The 22,498-nt window shown below is 39.8% G+C and overlaps 1 protein-coding gene across 1 annotated transcript in view; it reads left to right on the top strand.

The window, feature by feature from the left end:
* Window positions 1-22,498, top strand: part of LOC134866253 (metabotropic glycine receptor-like) — a 63,209-nt gene that overhangs the window by 25,415 nt on the left and 15,296 nt on the right. Inside the window, 5 exon segments of the mRNA XM_063886328.1 lie at window positions 3,659-3,761; window positions 8,071-8,282; window positions 9,426-9,494; window positions 17,329-17,438; window positions 19,587-19,825. Of these exon segments, the coding sequence (XP_063742398.1) occupies window positions 3,659-3,761; window positions 8,071-8,282; window positions 9,426-9,494; window positions 17,329-17,438; window positions 19,587-19,825 (733 nt within the window).

Genomic DNA, 22,498 nt, shown 5'->3' with positions numbered 1-22,498 from the left:
CTTAAAAAGACCAACAGTACCAGCTAAACATCAGCATATTGTCTCTGAATAATTGTTATGAAGATGTCAGTATTAAGCTCAAAACACAGCTGTGCCTCACAGAGATGCTAGTGAAGATAAAGACTGCTCGCCTTGTTTCATTATGGCTTTTTTTTTACATGAAAATATTCACAGAGCAGATGAAAGCCACCAGAGAAAATAAAATAGTGGTACATCTAAGTAGTTATGGAAATTCTCACGATAGTAACATATCAGAAGCATAACGTGATGCCTGGTTCATATTGTGTGCTTTGTGGTTCTCTATGTTGCAAAAAACAATAACCATTCATTAACAATAATACACAGTTCTTAATAATAGATAGGCTGTGCTGTACAGTGGCTTAATAATAACAGTATGTGAATGTAAAAACATAATAAGGAGAGTAATCAGCTGCCATTCTTCCAAAGGTGAAAGTAAAAAAGCAGAACACTTCAAAAAGGGTTTTTAACTATTGATAAAAACAGAATATGACACAGACATGTTGTACATCGCAAACACATTAAGCTCTTTAATCCGTTTATTTGGGTTTTTTGTTTTTTTTAACCCAAAGTTGCTTTTCAGATCCGTATCTGCTACATCATAATGTTCTTTCTCCAGAAAAGTGGAAACATGCATCATGATTCCCAATCCTGCTGGTCTTCCCTGGTGCAACATTGGAGCAAAGATTTACAGTATCTGTTTATTCTGTCAACCATCTGCACTTCAGTTTAGACAGTTACACCCTCAACGGCTTATCCCCCGCTGCTGCAGTTCAGAGGTTTGGGGCTGTTTTGTCAGCTTTGGAAAACAACTTATGTGTGCAGAAGTTTATGAGGAAGCTTTTCAAACTCTTCCACTTGAGCAAAAGTTAAAGATAATATCAACATAACATGGAGCTAAAGGACAGTACCACTGATTGTTAGAATCAGAATGTTTTACATCAGCTTTATGTTTTTTAATGTTCTCTACTCCTGTCTTCTGCAGATGAAAATTGTATCAACCAAAGCATGGCTCTAAAGGGAATGCATTGATTAATATCTGTTCCATACATCATGCTTTAGACAAACAATGTTCTATGGTGAAAATATTTTATGGGCAAACCAATTTGGTAGGGTTAGGGAAACACAAACTATGACCCAACCGGGACCCTTTAGCCTCTCTTTATGTTATTTCCTGTCATCGCTCTCGTGGTGCTAAAGGCATTCTGGCTCTAAAATATAATAACAATTTTAATAAATCACTCCTACCATTTTCAGTCACAGCAGGGCGATGTTTCTTTTTCTACACATATCTTAATTCCAATTGATTGCATTTTGCTTTCAACAAATATGTTTGACATTTCGAGAACTTTAAATTCACATTCCTGTTGAGAGTTAGATGAAAATATCAATACCCCTTGTAGCGGACAAAATCATATAAAAATAAACAGATAATGAACTTAAAGTAAAACGGCCGCTGAGGCACCAGTTAGCAAATTGTACGCAGAGGAAGGGTGCAAGCATTTTGTCCATTTATTTCCATTTTCAATGAACACACTTTCCTATTGAATCCATTTCTCTTTCTTGCCGATTAACCCTGGTAAAAAACCATATGCTGACCGGTGCCCTATTCCCACCACCACCTGTCTCCAATATATACAATTACACCAGGTGCCCTAATCACCCAGTGCCCAAACGTGCCTTCAAAATAAAAGCCTGGAAACTACAAAAAATAAATGTTTGATTAAAAACATAGCTCTAACACCCCTCATTTCTGCATTATGCTGCATTCATGACATCTTGTTCTGTCATCATCTGACAGTGCTAAATTAGTAATGCTAGAGGCTGGAAGAGGTTAGTTAAACTGGCATAAAGACCGAAAGCTAGGAACCAGCTATAGCTCGAAAAAACCACAAACCGCCGATCGTTAGCCACAGATTATTAAGTGTTAGTACATACATTCCCAAAAAAATGAAATAATTTGTTAACTTATTCACTAAGCTTTAGAGGTGCTGCCAATTGTTTTACTTTGATATTGCTGTGTTCCGTGCTCCCAGTTTGTACTCTAGGCTTAGCTAATTTCCGCCTACCTTTATATAGCTTCGTATGTACAGCACAAACATGAGAATGCCATCGATTTTCGAATCTAGCTCTCAGGAAGAAATACATTGAGGGTATTTCCTTTCAACACGGTTGCTGCTTTGAAAAGTCAAGAGAATATTTTAGTGCCTGTCGCAGATTCATGAAGTGGTCGCTAAATATAACCACGCTGCTAACAGCAGCCGTCCCAGAAGAGATCTACTTTTTTACTGTAAGCATGCAATATAATGCACTATTTATGAATGTTCATTTCAAATTTATTGCAGCTTTATTTTCGTACAGGGATATGTGCATTCACATGAGAGTAGACAATCCACACTGGGGCTTCTGTGTGAGTGTCGCTGAGTATGCTTTCTCCAGATGGTGCGTAAGCCCATGTTGCTCCCACTGTTATCAATGCAAGCTGGAATTATGCAGACCCGCTTAAATTCTGCAAACAACCCTTAATTCTTTATTAAGATATTAATTAGTTTCCCTATTACTTGGTGAAGCCCTGTTATTTCCCCAGACACCACGCATTTTTATAACTGGGGCATCTTCCGCTTCATACTGCAGAAGAGCATGTGTACGATGTAGAAGACTTGATTACATGATTGAGACAAGTTCATTAACTGAGAACACCGCAGTGTGCCTCAGGAGGAGCGTGATCATTAGCTAGCAGTGAAAACACAAAGAAACCATGCTTCATACTGTTTTAATGTCTGTTTTAAATGTCAGACCCTGTATAAAATGCTATCTTTGATTTTGATAAAAGATGAATGGTCTTGGAAACACTTTGTCTAATCTTTAAATTATATATTTTACAGCATTCTTTTTCGGTGGAATATCTGAATCCCACTGCTGGGTCCGGCAAATCATTTAGATCTGGATGATCTTCCTGCAATTTCCAAATCATAATCACTCAAGAGGCATTTGGAGGAATACTATGGCGCCATGCATGCTAAATCCTATTAATGAATGTATGACGAGGAAAATCATCAATCATAAAACATCACCTGTTTTTCTTTGCAGCGATTATAATTAAGACCTCATGTTTACTTGTCATCCATTGTTCTTCACTTTCATTTTTGAGTGATACAAGAGGCTCTTTTGATTACTGTAAGGGCTGCAGCTAACAGTTACCTTTGATTTATCTACTGTACGTTTAATTTCAAATTTGGCATGTTAAATATCAGAAAATAATGAACGGTCTCCATGTGCCTAAGGGGACTTCCTCAGATATTCAATTATAATAAAAAGTTTATCTTTTAATTTGTAATATACTGTAAAATAACAAAAACAATGTAGAAGACAGGTTTGTTTTTGACTGTGTAAACAGCAGAAAGAATTGCATTACTTTACTCCCACTTGCTTTTGAATTCAATAACCAAAACAAAGCTGCGTTGGCTGAGTCCCCCGATCATCTCGCTCCATTACATGGTTCACATTTATGTGTTATCCTCTTCAGATTCATTTTAGCCTCCATTCAACTGACTCCTTTGATACCCATGTTCTTGACGACCGAAATTGGTGAACACTGATTGTATTGTTAATTGTCTGTCTCTGCATTTTTTCCTCCCAGTGCACTCCCATCCTTGGCCATGGATTTGTGTTGGACAAGTACAAGTGCCAGTGCAGGAGAGGATTCTATCATTCAAGCAGAGTGGCGCTCAATGGCTTCAAAAGTAGGTTACAAATCCCTTTGTGATATAAAAAAAATGCAAACCACAGCGAACTGTCAGATCAAAACTTTGCATTTTTCAAAAGTAAAGCTTTTGAGATTTAGGAGTAGAAAATAAAACACACATCTTGTTTGATAAGCTTCTTTTCTGTTTGAATGGGTATCCAGGGGCCTGTGAGGTTATGAATCCGGAAATCTCAGTCAAAGGATTTTGACGGCTCTTATTGTGGAAATGTCTACTATGTCTTTCTTTCTGCATTCTAGTGGGAGCCACAGGTGGATTCTAAAAAACAAACCTGTTGGATAATAAGTCAGTGTGGGAAGAGAACACAAGTTTGTGGATACACTACAATAAAGGATAAGTCACACTTTAATGAACTTGAACCCCACAGTCCTAGCGTACTATTGCTACGCCTATCAAGCTTTCCAATTGTTCACGGCATAAAACGGCAGAATGAACTTTTGAAATTCTTAGTTATTTTTGAAACAAGGCTATTTAATTTCTCCCAAAAGAACACAATCTCAGAGTTTGTCAAATTAAATTGCAAATGTCCCTCCTAGAGGTGTCAGCTATAGGTAGCTAGCATAACCTAATGCTAAGGCTTTTTAATGTTTCCAGCCGAGGCCTTTAGAAGACATTGAAATGAAATTTCATTGGTAATGTATTGCAGGATAAAGCTATTCATGCATTAATCTACAATGTGATGGTTAGAAAAAGATTTACACAGCTTCCTTTTTCAAATAGTACACTTCACTTTTACAAGAGGAAAGGATTCCATGATAAGAAACAAATGACACAATGCACATTTGGCCAGAGTTTATAAAGTGTAACATGACAAACACAACAAAGCGGCTAACAATTCTCTAATTCCAAGGGGTTGTTGCTCCAGTCTTAAAGGTAGCCTATACGTGTAGCATTAACATAACACAACAAAATGATCTGTTTTTTGAATAACAAGCCATCTGTTTTTGTAATTGACAATATGTCTACAGTATTTTAGGCTACTCTATAAGCTAGGTAGTCGAGTATGCTAATGCTAGCAGATTTGGTTAAAGAATGTAACCCCTTGTGCGAATCGGTACCTGATAATTCTTACCTTAACTTCCGCGAGACCAAGATTTTCCATCTGGCAAATAACCTACATTCATCATAACTATCCTATGACACTCACAGAAATAAGGATTACCATTTAGACATGAATTATCCAAAGTTTATGTTTGCTTAACTACTGCGCAATCGCAGTTTGAAGGTTTAGGAAGGTGAATTTTAGCTGCTGTTGTAAACATTCTGGCTATCAATAGCTACTATCCTCCATTCTTTCTGTTTTACTGCTCATCAACAATGAATATGGGCTGCATACTTAAAAATTTGAACATGTACACTTAACTTGACTTTGGACCTTTCCTCCACTGATGTTTTATCCTTTCACCCCTGCGGTTTTCAAGTTTATTCCTAACTTTACCTCCCTGCTCGTGCTTTGGATTGTAATGCCTATAGTCTGACAGCTTGACTGAAAGCGAAGCAGTGTCCTGATGCTGGAAGCTTGGCCCCGATGAGTGAGATAATCAAGCAACTACGGCGGTTTTCATCCCTGACTCCAACAATGAAGCACCCCAAGGGGGATGATATGCAGAGCTGGAGCTTTATTGTAATGAAGCGTGATGAGGCTCCGTCTGTGAAGAGCCTCTGCATCTTCCAAACCCCATGTCGACCCCCTCATTAAAAATCACTGCGGCTCAGATTGGGTCGCAGTAGCTAGCTACCCTGTACTCCCCCCCCATGGAACCTGTCTGTTATTCCTTGTGCATCCCAGAAAACACACTAGACTGGAAACAGATGTTGTATTGTTCCCTAGCAACAGGCCAAAAGGACAGATATCAAAGGAGGGAAAAGATTGAGGGAGCAAAACACAGCTCGCATTAACAAATGAATTTTTAGAAAATGTGTAACAAAGTCACAAAGTAGCTATATCAGCTGTTTTGTGTTTCCTTTTCTGTGCACCACCACTATGCACCACCTCCCAGTATGTTACACTAGTGATCCTGTCAAGAGCTAATTTTGAGATTAGCGAGGTTTCTTTTTTAAAAATGGTTTCTTTGGATTGATGCAGTAACAAGAACAACTTTTCATTTTGATATACCTGTTTCACTTATTTTGATTTGTGATCTACCTTCTACATTTCAATGATGACGATTATCAGAATCCTGTCAGCTACAGTAGAGGAATACAAGTATTGAACTATATAATACTACTCATACCAGAATAATATTCCAATGTGGGTTTGGTTCATTTAAGTCCCTGAGCTTAATTAAGGCTACAAACCCACAAAGTATACATGCAAAAGGTAGAAGATACAGTTTTGCAAAAAAAAAGCTTCACTACAAAACAACAGCAGCTTGAAAGAAGACACAATCACTGGAAAAACTGTTAAAGTAATAAATAACTTTCTAGAAAAGATCTCTCCCGAACTTAATGGGGTAACTTTTTCTTACCTTCTATCCTCTCTCAACGGTTGACAATGGTTTGACCCTTTAAACTCAAATGAAAGAACAGACTGTGTGCCCAGATGTCTTACAGGCAGACCAGTTTTCCTAATAATATCATTTTACATGGCTTTTACTCAGTTGGGACTTTTATCAATAAGCTTTTAAATGTAAGAGTCGGCAGTTACACTTGTAGATACATCAATAAGGAGTAAAAGCAGGAGAAAAAAGATGTATTGCAGTAAACACAGCAGATTATAAATACAGATACACATATTTACCAGACAGTATTTGCATCACACTCCTAATAGGTAGCTACAACATCCTTCAGGCTCTTCTCTTACATTCTTCTTAGCTAATTGTAATTTCACAACATGGGCATGTTGACACATAATAGTTCCCATGGGGTTAGTCATCACGTAACTTCTGCATGTACGTAAGTAATGGCAGGAAGCTATTTTGTATCCTTCATTGAACTTTTTGTCACAAAACTAGGCAACTTTCATACTTACTTAACCCCAAACCACAACCTTTTTCCAAACTACCAAATAACCCTAACCCTATCCTGTAAAAAACAATATTTACACCTGTTGCTGCACATTTGACAGCTTTTCGTAAGATATCAAACACGGATACATTACGAACCAATGAAACTCACATTTACCATGTCAGTGAATGATTTAATACCAGAGAAGACCAACAGCTTAACTGGGTTTCACAGCAAACAGGTGAAAGACTGTGTAGGGATCATGTCTTATTTTGTATTCACGGTCACCTCCTTCCATTGTTGTTTCGACCTTTAAACACAGTGAGGCTAACTGGAAAATCTAAACCATTTAGTTTAATGTCTTACATCAGTGACTGCGTGATTGCTTGATAAATTGTTTGTAATTTCTTTACGTCTTAATAGATTCTTACTTAATGTGTTTAATCATTAGTACTCTATGAACATTCCTCTGCAACGATGCCCTCACACAGACAACTTTAGCACAGTGTTTGCATACTGCACAAGCTCTGGGACATACAGAGGCATTACATGCTTCTCAAACACAATTTTCACAAAGAGCTGCATCGTGTGTGTGTGTGTGTGTGTGTGTGTGTGTGTGTGTGTGTGTGTGTGTGTGTGTGTGTGTGTGTGTGTGTGTGTGTGTGTGTGTGTGTGTGTGTGTGTGTGTGTGTGTGTGTGTGTGTGTGTGTGTGTGTGTGTGTGTGTGGTGAGGATTTGCGCTAAAGATTGACTCCAAATCCTGCCACAGCAGACATGTCGCTGAGTGAAGAAATTATATTTTTGGCATCATCTTTTCCTTTTTTTCACTTGCAATTGATTAAATCCGCGTTTCAGAAGGCGCTTAACAGAACACATCCCGTCATGCTGGTGTGAAAACTCCCAAATAAGATGTTGGTAAATGTAATCCAGGGACTGATTTGATCAACCACATCCAAGTGTGCCACATGCTGGTATGACAACAATTATTCAGAGCGTGATGAAAGGAGCGGTGTCACAGCATTTTATCCTCTCCATCATTATTCCCTCATCTGCCTAATTAAAGGCTGTATTCTTGTATTTATCACCCCATGGCTTTGTGATTTATTGGATAGCTGACTTCTACTCCTTCAAATTGATTAACTGAGTGTTTAATGAGAAGTCAGAGAGTGACAACTAAACCACATTAATTACATTGATTATCCTTAAAAACACATCAGATCAGTTTGATTAGATGTAATATTTTGAAAGGCTGTCTTTATCTTAGAAGTGTGTGATTGCAGTATGTGAGTAAACCCAGGATCTAGGTACCTGATTGTAGACTAAAGTGCTTTTATTTCCTCAGGTAAGGAGCAGGGCTCTAACAGAGACGAGTCCTCTGAAGTGTCCAGTAAGTGCCTACCGTGCCGTGAGGGCTGCCCCTACTGCCGCGACGACACCCCCTGCCTGGCACAGGAGGACGGTGCCCTGAGGCTCACTGTGGCCTCCTTCCAGGGTCTCTGCATGGTGCTGGACCTGGCTGCCATGGTGGTGGTCTACCACTTCAGGAGGATGAAGGTGAGAGGACACAGAAGTCACTATGCAGGAATGTTTCGAAATCATTTATACTAGTGAAGTTGGGGCTCCCACTACTTTTTAAGAAGTGCAACTCGTCAAAAATGTTCTGACATTGGAACCATAGCAGCAGTGTGCAGGAATAACAGAAGAGATGTTAAAGTTAGCTTAAACTTGGAATGGTGGACTAGCTCAAAAACAAAAGGATAGTGGAACGCGCTATTTCAGAAAAACATACCGCCTAACTTATCTCGAGAAATAACCCACAACCAGGACCTAAATTGGGATTATGAATGGATGAGGCCTGTTTTAGCAATGTTATGGGGAGTCCAGACAGCGATATGGTGAAATATTTCCTGTGGTATAAATCCTATGGTGAAACACTCAAGTTAGGCCATCTTATTGTTGCATCTCCAAGCAAGGAGAAATCTGCCATTACAAACATCTTTGAACTGTGTTTAGTACATTTTAAGATTGTTAACACCTCCAATAAGTACGATTTAACATTACCAGATAATAGTTTGTGAAGGCCGTATTCAATTTGTATATATTAGGTCATAAGCAGGGGCTAAGCTCTGGGCAATTTCAAGCATTCTGCTTGATGGGAATTGTAAAATCCAACTTTTTTTGGAGCTTGACCCATACTCAGGACTTAATGTCAGAAAATCTTATCTTCCTGGTGTCTGTCAGTTATTATTCCCAGCTTTACGAGAATATAAAAAAAACATGGAGAATCCTCAAGGAGGTAATGTGGGTAATTGGAGCCTACCGAGAGAAGGTGTTGTCAGGTGTATTTTTGTTTCAGGGGAAGGCAAAACATCAGCTAATATATATGTATAAATGCAACTCAGATTTATTTGCTTTTCAAGAGGCAATGATTTATTATTTGCATTTTTCAAATGGCAAAGAAGCTGGAGCTCCAACTCGTCACAAAAATCAGTTTACTGTAAACAAACAGCGATTTCGGATCCACAGCAACAGGATTAGAGGCATTTTCATTTTACTTTTTTTTCCCATTACGTTGCATTTCACAGCATTTACCGAGCTGCAACAATACATGATAACTTAGGACAAACAGTAAATACATTTCCCCTGTCAGTGATTGAATTATTTTGTTTCTGTTGTTTCTCTTCCCCCTTTTAACAGAGCATCCGGACATCTGGTCTCATCCTACTTGAAGCCATCTTGTTAGGGGCTTTACTGCTCTACTTCCCAGTAAGTCTGCGCTCTCATCTCACATGGCACCCACAGTTTTTCTCAGTGTTTACTACTGTGGTTTTGCTTTGTTCAGGGCTTTGTCTCAACCGGGTAACAGCGTCGCTGCGCCCTCTTACTTTCGGCTTGCGCCCTCATACCAAAATGCGCTTTTCCCCGTCAAATTTAAATTTTCCAGAAAACAATAATTTTGTTCGTGAAAAGCGGTATAATTACTCCAAAAATATGATAATTGAATGAAATACACCATCAGACAGCATAGACAGCTTTGTTTTTACGGAGCTCCGATTGTTGTTTAAGTCCGTGGCGCCATCTTGCATACAGGCGTCATGTCCTGATTGACATTGTTAAGTGGTTGAAACAGTGTGTGTGAACTTTAGTACTACAGGTCCAAGAATACCAAATAGGACTGTTTTTTATTGGTTGTATTAAGCAGTGGTTGTTGTTAGCGCCATAGACCGTATTAAATATATCCCTGACAGGTTGTTGAAGAGTTGTTGTGAAGCTCAATGTGTGTTGCTCCTGCCCTCACTATCTTGTCAGTGAGAGAAGACAGCTAGCAGCTAGCAACCTGTCACGGCACCCACCCAGGACTTAAAGCCTTCATTTAATTTAACAGATGTTATATAAAACATGCCTCTATAATTGTGTGCCATATATAGAATATAGAGATTGATGGTAGTACGTTGAAAGAAGCAGCAGAGCAGTTTAATAAAGTATATGTTTATGAAATAACAACTAAATAAATATGTGACGACTGAAAAAAATGTAACCGGTGTCCGCTTACTCTCTGGCTGCAACATTAGCTTACAATATCAGCATCTTTTTATTGACCGTCATAACTGAAGCATTGTGTCTGATGCCTTTATGGAGAAGGTGGTACAAGAAATATGAAGTCGAGAGAGGAAGTGCATCTTTTTTGGCAGTACTGGGCTTTTCTCTGTGAGAGGGCTAGGTAAGATTGGCCTAGTTATCATGTGAGACGAATGCAAAAAACAAAAGCAACTGCACACAGCTAGCAGATGTAGCGGATCGTACAGAGACCATTCACACCCAGGCTCAAGATTTGAGTAAGAAGCCTGGTCAGGATGAAGACAGAGAACCAGTTCAAGAACCTGTCTAATACACCTGCTCCTCTGACTCCAAGTGGTGAACCTGCAGCCAATGTTAGCTTGGAGGAAGTTGCAATTGCCTCTGAACCGCTGAACCTGGAAACTGACTCTGATTTGGTTTCAACTCTGCTCTCTTCTGCTGCCACCGCTGATGAACTTCCTGCCATAACAGTCACCCAAGATGGTATACTAACCTTCCAGATTGTACCCCACTCTGACAAGGTGTTATCCCTAACACCTCCTCTGGTCAGTTTTGCGGTCCCTACAGCGGGCCTAAATGGCGACAATATGTCTTGTCTCTTTCACTTGATTTGCTGACATCTAGTTCTGAATCTTGTTCAATATCTGATTTGAAATGGGGTTATGGGTTGGGGTTAGTTAGGTCTGTATGAACTTACATCAGTTCAATAACCTATTAAGGATTGTAACGTTAAAATGAAGGAGAAGTCAATGTGTATATTTTACAGTCAAATTTACCCAAAATAGACATCTTTTCAGCTGCTGCTTTGCTGTTTTTATACTGTACTTTAGAACATTGTCTCAGCAATAACAAAGAGTTGCACATCATAGTTTATGTGCATGTCTGTGTGTCTCATTGCCTTTGTCAGCCTTTCTATTGTCTGTATGTGTGAGAGAATCCAGGTGGGTAGGTGCCAGCGTGCATTGTATAGGTGTGTATTTGCACTTGTGACCACAGCCCACAGTGCACCTGGAGTGCCGCGTCAGAAGCCCATCTTTAGCAGAGAAACAGATGGAAGAAACCTGAGCGCCATGTAAAAGGGAGATCAGAAGTAGCCGGGGAATTCGCTCCCTTCAAAATACTTTCACAGACTGCCAACAGTGAGCCACCGCTCTCCTCAAACACAAGGCCCGATGGCTGGATGTTAGCCATTTTTAGGACGGAAAACAAATCTGTTGAGAAGAAAAAGCTTCAGCAGACTCTTGGGATAAAGGTTTCTGTTTTTGTTCAGAGGAGTGTTATCATAGGAAATATTTCTATTAGAATAGGGCGCCTTTTCCTGTTGATGCAGCAGATATACAGGTATTGTAGGTTTGTGACCACACTTTCTGCCCCTGTTTACCCCAAGGAAAACCAAAAATAGCTTCCTAGAAATATCCTGCCACTCTTGGATGTTCACACACACTTGGAAACACTCAAGGGTTTTTCCCTCCCTTTGCTCGGCTGCATCTCCATTTTTTTGCCCCCTGCATCACTCAGCACCTTGTCTGCCTGTCTTTACCTCCGCCCCCCATGTTCTTCCTTTCATTACTCCTCTGCGTGTTCTCCCGCTGCCTCACCTTTGTGTCTGTCTCCTCTCCCGCAGTCTTATCGTTTGTTGCTTCTGCTGTTTCTTTGTTACTGCCACCACAAGCCTCCTCAACTAAGCCTGGTGCAGCTGCTCGGCTCTGCTCGATGCATTTTTAAACAGTCCATCAAGTTCTAGCACAACTCGTTTTAAAAATACATCTGCTGATTAATTGATGGAGGAGGCATTGGAGGTTGGATACTAACCAGGGGGGCCACCTTCTCTTCTGGGCGATGTAAAAATGTGGCTTTTTATCGTGCAGTCCATGTGGGTAGCACTGCAGAAAAAAGGTGTGTTGTGTCTGCCCTTTCCAAGTGTACGTTTGTGTGTATGGAGTGGCTTTAAATCCCAACATTTCCCTTTGATTGTGTGCATGTGCATTTTTGCATGGATATGCATTTCTTCATCTGTATGTGGGCGAAGGAAACTGTGTGGCCTACTTTTAACTCGCGCCGGTATTTATGGAGGAGATTTATTGTCTCGGTCCGTTATGTGGACCAGAGAGCTGGAAGGGTGGCTGTTTGGAGATGGAGGTGCCAGGTGATTTGTTGCACTCTTAAGGGTTGGCAACATTTGTCTGTGTATTCTCTCTCTTCTTGAGGCTTTTATTTCTTTGTGTATTTTTCTGCTCTAGTACTCTACTTAACAGCAACAAAACACTACTTCAGAATTACTCTGAATGTTAAAAAATGACAATTGTTCAATTATAAAATCAGTTGTCATTGGATTGAATGACTAGATACAATTTGACAACCCCAACAGTGTTGCTAGATTTCCGATGATTATTGTATTTGTATAATTATTTTTGATTTCTAATCATTAATGTTGTTGTTAGTTTTCCTGCTGCTCAAGACAAGTTCAATGAGAGTTTGTTAAAAGAATAACTGATGCATCTATGGGAAATAAATCAGAGCTTGAATGGCTGGATTCGTCAGAGTGTAAAAAACATGTTTTAATACATATTTTGTGAAATTACACAGATATGTTTCGTGTTGTGATTGGAGTTTGATTATCTTTATTAAAAATGTCATAATTCTCGATATTTTAGTTATTTTAACACCTCCCATTTGGCAAAGTTTACTTACTCTCAGACCCAAAAAGTGAGCCACCTAGCATTTAGCAGCTTAAAATCCAGATATTTCTCCAAGAAGTCGATGGGGACCAAAACAAAGGTAAAAAGGGGAGAATACTGGCTCATATTCCTCAGGTGGCCAGTAGGTTAGGAGGAAATGTTGCCATTGTTTAGCAAATTAACTTTATAGGCTTACAAGATGTTGATGGTATTTAGGCAACAACTTGTTATGCGGCCCTCCAGTGGCAACCAAATATATGAATGCAGATTTAAAAGAATTCTTTAGTGTATTAGGTAACATACTATTCAACTTCTGAGAGCGAGATGAAAAGGTTTAAACCATTTTCATGTCTGTTCATGAAAAGGAGCCAAAACTTAGCATAGCTTAGCAGAAATATAAGAAACATGGGGGAACATTAGCCTTACTTTGTGGGAAAAAGAAAATGCCTCCCAGTGTTTCTAAAGCAGAGGTACACATTGGTCTTGATGGTTTATCCTTCCAAAACACAAATGTGAAAATGTTTAGCCTTTGGGAAAGTTACGCACTTTTAACTATCTCTTCCTGAACTACAGTTAGCCCAGCACTTTTGGTTGGGTTGCCAGATACCGTTGGTATTGTCTGCACAATGGTTCGCTTGAAAATGCACACAGTCACTGCTACTATTGTTGCTAGCTATCTTCACCATATCATCAAGGTTCAAGCGCTAGTGGAATATTTTAAAAATAATTATTTTGGACAGAAAAAAGCTAGTTAGCTAGAACTTTCAAATCGTTATGCTAAAATCCCCCCCCCCCCCTTCTAGCTCCATTCTTGCACAGACATAAAACTGACTTCTACAGCTACAACAATAATGTTTTCTTCACTCCCACAACACGCTTCTCACATAACTCTTTGAAAGAAAGTAATTACTACATCCCTCGATTGTTTATCCATCACTTGAAAAGACAGACATAAAAATTCAGTAAACCACATTATTGATATTCAAGCAATGAGTCATGTCAAGGCTGCTTTCACATAATCACTGCAATTTAAGAATGTGTATTTGTCAGAACTATAGATGGATTATTTTGGTTATAAATTATTTTTTGAAATGAATATGGAACCCTTTCTTTTAATACCGGATTCCAAATAATTTATACAATCCTGAGCTGCAACGGTGGGCCACACTTGGTGGTGGAGCATTAAAAGGAACAGCTATAATTCCTGTTCTTGGGTATAAAATGGACTTGGCTCCCCGCTCTCTTGTGACCGGCATACTAATGACGGACTTTGGTGCTGCAAGGTTTTGATGAGGATTGTGGATGGAAGGGAACTGTTGCTTTAAACTCTGTGTGACAAATTCTTAATCAGGAGGTGAGAGAAATGTCTGTATGGAGCTGTAGAGCGGATGGACTGAAGGCTGAGAATAGAGACGCTTTGACAGCTTAATTGCACACCGAGCCGCAATTTGGTACAATGGATGAAACTGATCAGCTTGTCAGCTTTGCATTGCATTATACAAACAAATACGGTGATGATTAAAGCAAGAAACACCCTACAAGCGAGTAAATTGTTCATTTTCACTAGACCTTAATTCAAAACATCTTCACTGTGATTCCTCTTGAGAATTTATTGAAATTTTAACTTCCAGTATATCTGTTAACTATTGGCATTTATTTGTTTGTGCCGCACCATTTACTGTGCATTTCCAGTGGAGTTCATACAGAAGTACAAAATGTAATCCATTACACAACCCTAACCTTAACCTTTAGATGATTTTTTTCCTGTTACATCCAGACTACAACACCCTCACTGTTGGTTATTTTTCTTTTTGTTCAGGTTCCCGCAGATGTTATGGTCCCTTTCTGAGGAAAAAGGTTCTGTTGTTGCTTAGGCTTCATTACTCCGGATAGCTCCTCCCGGATGCTAAGACATCTTTAGAGCTGGGATATATTACAGGCTTTCTGGATGTCTGCATCTGTAATGATACTCAACACTCTGTCAGACGCAATGTGATTGAATGGAGTTCGAATTGATCATTGTGACATAACACTGTAGCTGCTTCATCGTCACTCAACTGTCATCTAAATAAGGTCAAATATGGCAGAAAGGAATTGTTCACACTAATAGATATAACATTTAAAGCTATATAAACTCACCAACATTTAAGATTTTTACTGATGCTGTCAAGTCCCTAGAGGTGGGATCAATGACCCGTTATTTATTTCGTTGGTGACATTAGGAGAATCTCAACATTGACAGGTTTAGATTCTCAGCATTTATACTTGCTTGAATATGCAAATGGCCCTATTTTGCGTCGCTGGAATCAATTGCAGCACACAGCGTCACATTTGTGTATCTATTCGCGTCTTGGCAGTGACTTTGTTCGTAAACTTGCCACGTGAAAAAATGTTTTGCGTTTAAACCGACTTATTAGGATAAAAATGGCATTGTTTGATACTTTATTAAAGATTACAAGAAACTAAGGATTTAACTAATCCTCTGAGACATATGTCTTGTCTTTATTCCAGGTCTTTTCTTTTTATTAGTTTATGACTTCTTAATTAAGAATTTAAGAGAAAAAGAGAAGATAAGCCTAAGTTGAAATCTGTTGGGATAAAGTACTTGCTAGAGGGAGACTCGAGGCACTCATGAGCCTCGTTTTTTTTTTTTTTACAAAAAGTTTTTATGCTGCTCACTTGCTGGCTTTGAATACTCGGTTGAATCATCTCTCAGTGCTCTGACATTTTGGAGCTGGTATAAAGGTGCATCATAAAGGGAATCATTTTTATTGTATTCATCATTCATCAGGCGACTTACATGCAGAACAATCATTAGCCTTTTGGCATTCTGCGATCATCAAACTTCCTGCTTATGTTTTGTGTGAACTGATGCAGAGCACATTTTAAAAGGCTGACTCAGAACGGAGTCATTCTTCAAGATGGTGGCGGATGTCTATCCATCAGGTGAGCCATGCAGGTTTTCTTTGCTTCAGTGGAAATGTGCTCAGAGTCACTGCACCGGTTCTTCCGCTTCACTCGGGTCACTGGAGATTTGACATGTAGCGCCCCACTGAGACATACACTATTAAAATGAAACACAGCTGGAACAAAAGTACAAATGGGAGCTCTGAAGTCTTCAGCTTGACATTGTTTCCAAGAAAGGTATGAAAGGTTGTAATTACAAGAGCCATTTGCTAAAGGTATTTTTCTTTCCAAATTTCACAGAGACCGCTAAATAATATGCACATACAGAAACATCCATGTACTGAAAATAGAAATGAACAAGGGGTGTTGACGCTGACAATTATTCTGGAAAAACACTGATTTTAACCTGAATTGTATTGTATAGGCCAAGCTAGGCAATAACTACTTGTATTGCACCGACCAAAGCACACTGACTCTGAGTAGAACTGCTGCTCCTTCGCTTTGAAAGGAGCCAGTTGAGGTGGTTCGGGCACCTAGTAAGGATGCCACCTGGGCGACTCCCTAGGGAGGTGTTCCAGGCAAGTCCAGCTTGGAAGAGTCCAAGGGGTAGACCTAGGACCAGGTGGAGGGATTATATCACTTCGCTGGCCTGGGAGCGCCTTGGAATCCCCCAGTCAGAGCTGGTTGATGTGGCCAGAGAAAGAGAAGTTTGGGGCTCTCTGCTGGAGCTGTTACGCCCGCGACCGACCTCGGATAAGCGGGAGAAGATGGATGGATGGAAGTTATGTTCCTAGACCAGTCTACAAGTAGTGCAGATTAAGTTATATACACGTCAAAAAAAAACAATACATACAATAAGCTAAATGATGCAGAGAATGTTGAAAGTGACCAAGTAAATGCACGATTCTATGTAGATGTAAATAGGAAGGAGGACCCTGAAGCTGCTGCTGTGACATGTGTTGTTGAGTAGGAGTGGGAGAAGACACGGTGACCACTGTAGGAAGAGATAGTGCTCACAATATGAATACTCCTATAAAATCATGGATGTGTAGCATACATCATACAGAGGGTCTACACAATATGAATACCACTTTATGAGCATTAGCCCAATGCAGCACACATTACAGAGGTTGATCACAGCGGCTTTGATGCTTTAGGCAATCTTCTAACCATTAGCTACATAATGAATCATGAATAATAACAGATTATTATTGTAATTAACGCAATTACATTATTGCATCGTTTGACGCCACTCAAATTAACATGCAAACAGTCACACACGTTGTTAAATACCACCAGTGAGATAACATCTAAGGCTTCAAACTCTAACAGCTGATGTGCTTTGGCAGCTGACATATGAACAACTTATTCAGAAATGCACAGGCGATAACTGCCTCCTGCTCTGGTTCTCACTCATCTTCTGTATCACTCTGCAGGTGATGATCCTGTTCTTCCACCCCAGTGTGTTCCGCTGTATCCTTTTGAGGTGGGTTCGTCTCCTGGGTTTCTCCGTCATGTACGGCACCGTCATCCTCAAGCTGTACAGGTAGGCCTGGAATCATCTCAAGGCATTTCCTGTTTGTCTACCTCTTCCCTCCTCTCTTTTCTTCATATTTCATTTCCTCTCCTTGCCTCTTCTCCTTATCTTATTTAGTCATTGCTCTTTTTTCTCTTCACATATTTTCATCTTTTTTCATCTTCATCTCCTTGTTGCCTTATGTATTTGGCTTTTATTCTTTACTCCCCTCGTTTCTTCTCCTCTCGTCATCTCATAATGTTTTATCTCCTCTCTTCCTATCTCCTCTCCTCACCTCGTCTTCTTGCCTTTCTTCCCATCTCCTCTCCCTTATCAACTTAATTTTCAATCATTTCCTTGCCTCTCATCCCCTTTCCCACCTCCTCTATTTTCCTTGCCCTTCCTTTCCTTCCCTCACCTACTCAACCTTCTCACCTCATATCCTCTCCTTTCCTCTTTCCTCTCCTTCCCTCATCCACTCTCCTTTCTTCTTTTCCTAAAGTCTTGTTTTTCTATCCTCAACTCCTCTCTTCCTATAACCTCTCCTCGCCATCTTCTCTCCTTTCCTCATCTCCTTTCCCTGCCTCATCTAATCTCCTTTCCTCGCCTCATCTCCTATCTTTTTCTTCTCGTCCTATCTCCTTTTCTTTCCTCATCTGGCCTTCTCACATCATCTCCTTTCCTTTCTGTCCTCATCTCCTCTCCACTCCTGATATTAACGTGCCCTATGAGTTAGCCTTTATCAGTTTCAATAATTCAGCCTCCTCTCAGTCTGCACTCACACAGATGTGCACGATGTCCATAAGCACATTTGAATTCCTCTCTGTGCTTCCTACTGAAGTATCTATTCGTACACACTCACTTCTTGCTCTCCAGCTCCGGGCGAGTGTTGCCGATATGGTAGAAGGAGGCCAAAGGCCGGCTAGAGTGTTCCCTTGGTAAAATTACCAATTAGATTTTTTCCCGGGCTCGCTACGTGTGAAGTGTGCCCCGGGGCCAAGCTCTTACAGCCTGGTCCTGCTGAATATATCAGAGATAAGATAGATTTGTCACAGTCTTGTCGAAGAGAGAGCAGATCGGTGCAGCGCAGAGAAGATAAAAACAGAAGTGACTGTTTATGCCTGGATGCTGGTATTTATACAAACATGCTGGGATTGTCCCCAGAAAGCTTTCCTTATCCGGCATCAGATCACTTTAAAACTATTCTGGCTGATGTGCTGCATTTTTAATCCCCTTTACTGTTGTATTTTGTGCATGCAGTGGAGATACTGTGCAAATACTGACTCAGTCTGCATGCAGTATTCATTTGAATGTTTGTTCAAATAGCATTTGTTAAACCATCTCTGAGATGATAAAACAAAAAAATTGGCACCCTGATGAAACTGGGAAAGCCTTTCTATGATGCTCATGTCTATAAAGCATTAGAATCTGCACCGGTTAAATACATTTAAAAGCAAGCGTAAAGCGAATTATTCCTTATATCAATAATCATGACGCATTTTATAATGACTTATAAGCCCAAGTATAAAGTGAGGATCATAATGTATTGGAATGTCATAGTTAGTTGTAGGTTTTTAAAATGTAATACATAATAATTTATGTTATAATGCATTATAATGGGATTATAATTGATGCTAAGTGATAGTTTGCTCTTAGTAAACCGAGGACATATCATTAAATCTATGTAAGGATGGTAAACAACTAATCTTTTTACTTAGAGAAGAAACCACTTAAAGAAACATTTGTAACATAATTATGAAGTATAATTATACTTGATGATCATTGTTATAAAGCATTTTAAATCTTATGGAATAAGTAGTAGATAATAGCACATTCAAAGTGTCTTAATACTGCTTTATAAACACAGGTATCATTGAAAGTGTTACCTAAATTTCAAAGTTAAAACTAAGAATCTATAACCTTGATCTCCACCAAGACAAATTCCTGCCCTCCGTTGATATCTTCTCTCCACAAAAGAGATGAAACAAGATAAATTAACGAACATGAATGAACTGAGTTCTCCCTGAACATTTAATTCAAGTGGACATGCTGGAAAGAGTAATAGCCGGGGGCGTGAGATGTAAATTGCAGGGAGAGAATCTGTGACTCACTTATACTTCTCATCACAATTTCCCCCAGCAGTCTACAAAGTTCTCCTCTTCTTCTTCACCTCCTCAGGGTTCTGAAAGTGTTCCTGTCCCACACGGCCCAGAGGACGCCCTACATGACCAGCTGGCGGGTGCTGCGGCTGCTGATAGTGATCCTGCTGGTAGTGCTCTGGTTCCTGGTGGCCTGGACGTCCGCCGTGTGCCAGAACCCCGAAGTTAGCCTGGCTCTGATCGCCGCCGGCCTCACCCCAGAAGGCCTGCAGTTCAGTATGTGTCTGCTGGATCGATGGGACTACATGATGGCTGTCGGTAAGCAAGAGTTCTTTATGTATTAAGAGAACTGGCTACAGCGTTGGAAGCGGGGTCCCCTTTCTTCCTATGAATGTTGCTCATTGGCACATGAAGTCAAAAATGGAGCAACTCAAGGACAGAGATATCAGGATCTGGGGCCATAGAACACATTCACTTGCGTTCAGCCTAAGCCCCGCCCTCAGGCCACTCTATAACGACCGATCTCAGCTCAGTCAAATAAATTGAGAGCGACTATGGATTCAACTTTAAGTACATTTTACAACTTCTAGGATCTAATTAAGGGCTACTCATGTGTTTGCAGTTGATTTAGTTGATCAAATGTACACGATCATTTACCAAAGCCTTTTACCCAATGTAAGTCTATGAGAAAACATATTTTTGGGGCGCAATGACGTCACGTGACTACTACAAGTTTTGTACGCTGAAAATGTGCTGCAACACCAAGCTCACTTCCTGGGGTCTTGGTACTTACATGTATTAAATGTTTGGTCCCACTTGCCACTTACTTTAAGGAGCTTTTGGGCGTATTGCTTCGGCTTGAGGGCAGCCCGCTTGGGTAAGACTTAAGTTTAGTTTTAAAATGCATCGGGGGTAAGTTGCCTCATAACTCTACTGACTCTAAAGATTTTAGGTGTCATGCTTTAAATCTTTTGCTTTTCCAACACACTTTTTCTCAACCAAATGACTCATTAGTTGTGTTTCATCAAGTCAATTTGATGAGTTCTCTTTTGTATTGTGTTGAAAACTCTGCAAAGTCTGCAAAATAGTTTTTAGGTTTGGCGAACTAGAGAAAGTTGATGCACACATAGTAGCAAAAAGTGCATCGGAAACAAATTATGATGTACATAAATGTTGTGATTTCAATGTCTATTGGAACGAATAGTTCATTAAATAGCTCAATGCTCAACACAGATCTGATTATTATTGTGGAACTAATAGAAACGTCCATCAAGTTATCAACATTGTTTTTACCATTTTACCTATTCAACCTGAAGCCCTTTCCTGGATGTCATCCCATCTCTCTTTAAATATCAATTTCATCATTTTCATATTTTCTCAGTTCAGAACGGACTTAAAGGACAGGCGGTAAAAAATAACGCCTTGGCGCAAAACCAATAATTTCCCTTTCTTTTTTCTAGAAAGCCCTTTTAAAAATGTTGTTTGAACATGGCATTGAATAGTCTGAAGAGTTAAATTTCTTACAAACTGCTCCAAATGCCGTCTTTAATTCAGTGATTGAGCCTGGAAGTCGTTTAACTTCATCTTGAGATTTCCAGCGAGCCTTAAGCACAAAGTGACAAAGTGGCAAATCACGTCGGACAGGAATAAACAGGTATTTGCCGGTAAATCTTGTGCAAGTGTGATAAACTTCTTTGCTTCGGCGGGTTCCTTGTTGGAGATAAATAGAGTCACCTCTTAAAGCGAGGAATAAAATGCTCCAAAACATGCCGCCCCACTCGCCAAGAGATATGATTGTTCTGGAATAGAAGTGGTTATTCAGTGGCATGCACCCAAAGGAGCACTTGAGGGTGCAGTTGTGAATTTTGATGGTGGTGTCCATTGTTTGATTCCCCATTTTGTCTGAAAGGTTTAGCCACAAACACTTCAAGCGTATACCGCTGTGCATTGAGTTAACAATTGGATGCTCAGATAAACAGCAAAGAGCAAGAGTCTTGGGCTGCAACCAGCACTAAAGCAGAACACCTCCACAGAGGGAGAGGTGACGCCAAGTAAAGTCTTTTACCATAAGTACGTCAAACTCTTCCTAGAGAGCATGTCTATCTAAGTTTACTGAACAATGCCACTGGGTAAGGCAATCAGGACCCAAATGCAGTACAAAAGAAGGGAAGCAAGAATGAAGAACTAAAAGCGAGCTTATTTAAATTACAGCTGGTACCAAAAAACACAAAACTTAAAGAACAGGCATGGTTAAACAAAAAGAAAGCAGCAAACAAAAGCAGGGACCAACCAGTACGACATGAGGAAAATTCCAGTCACAGAAATCTGAATAAAACTGAGGAAGGCAATGACGGCATGAACATCCACAGGGATACAATGACAGTCATATATAGAGACAGGACTTATTGCAGTGACAAGACACAGCTGAAGGGGGACTGGAAAAGACACAAGGGCAGCGAGGAGATCAGACACAGGTGGAAAGAACCAGGGGGGAGGGGGTGAAACAAAGACGACCAAAGAGAAAAAACATTTCAAGATAAAATTGGAATCATGAAACACAAAAACCCAGATCATGATTATTAATCTCTCTAAGTGTGCCAAGGCCAATGAAGCATTCACATGCTCCTCAGATGCTACCATTTCCCAGGTCGAAAGTCATTCTTCGGACTCCGGTATGTCCATGAGCTTCAAAGCGTAATGTGGAAACAAAATGGTAGCTACAAATAGTGTTTAAACACGACATTACCAGCTGTTTCTAATTATTCCAATGTCAACAAAAGTGAAACATAATGCATATGTCTGCCTCGGGATTTGCCTCCATTCATAAATTGAAATTGGTTCTTTCTTGGCCCATGCTCTTTCTGCCTAGTTTAAAAAAGGTTGGGCCAGCAGTTTTTTTGTAACCCTGCTAACAGAAACCAAACCATAAACTTTACCTTCTTTGTAGAGGTAATACAATGGTATAATGTGCTATTATGAAAACATATTAAA

This window comes from Eleginops maclovinus, chromosome 6 (genome assembly GCF_036324505.1).
Source record: "Eleginops maclovinus isolate JMC-PN-2008 ecotype Puerto Natales chromosome 6, JC_Emac_rtc_rv5, whole genome shotgun sequence".
In the NCBI taxonomy this organism is placed as follows: Eukaryota; Metazoa; Chordata; class Actinopteri; order Perciformes; family Eleginopidae; genus Eleginops; species Eleginops maclovinus.
Note: the sequence above shows the minus strand (reverse complement) of the source record. Positions and strands in the feature narration are given on the sequence as shown.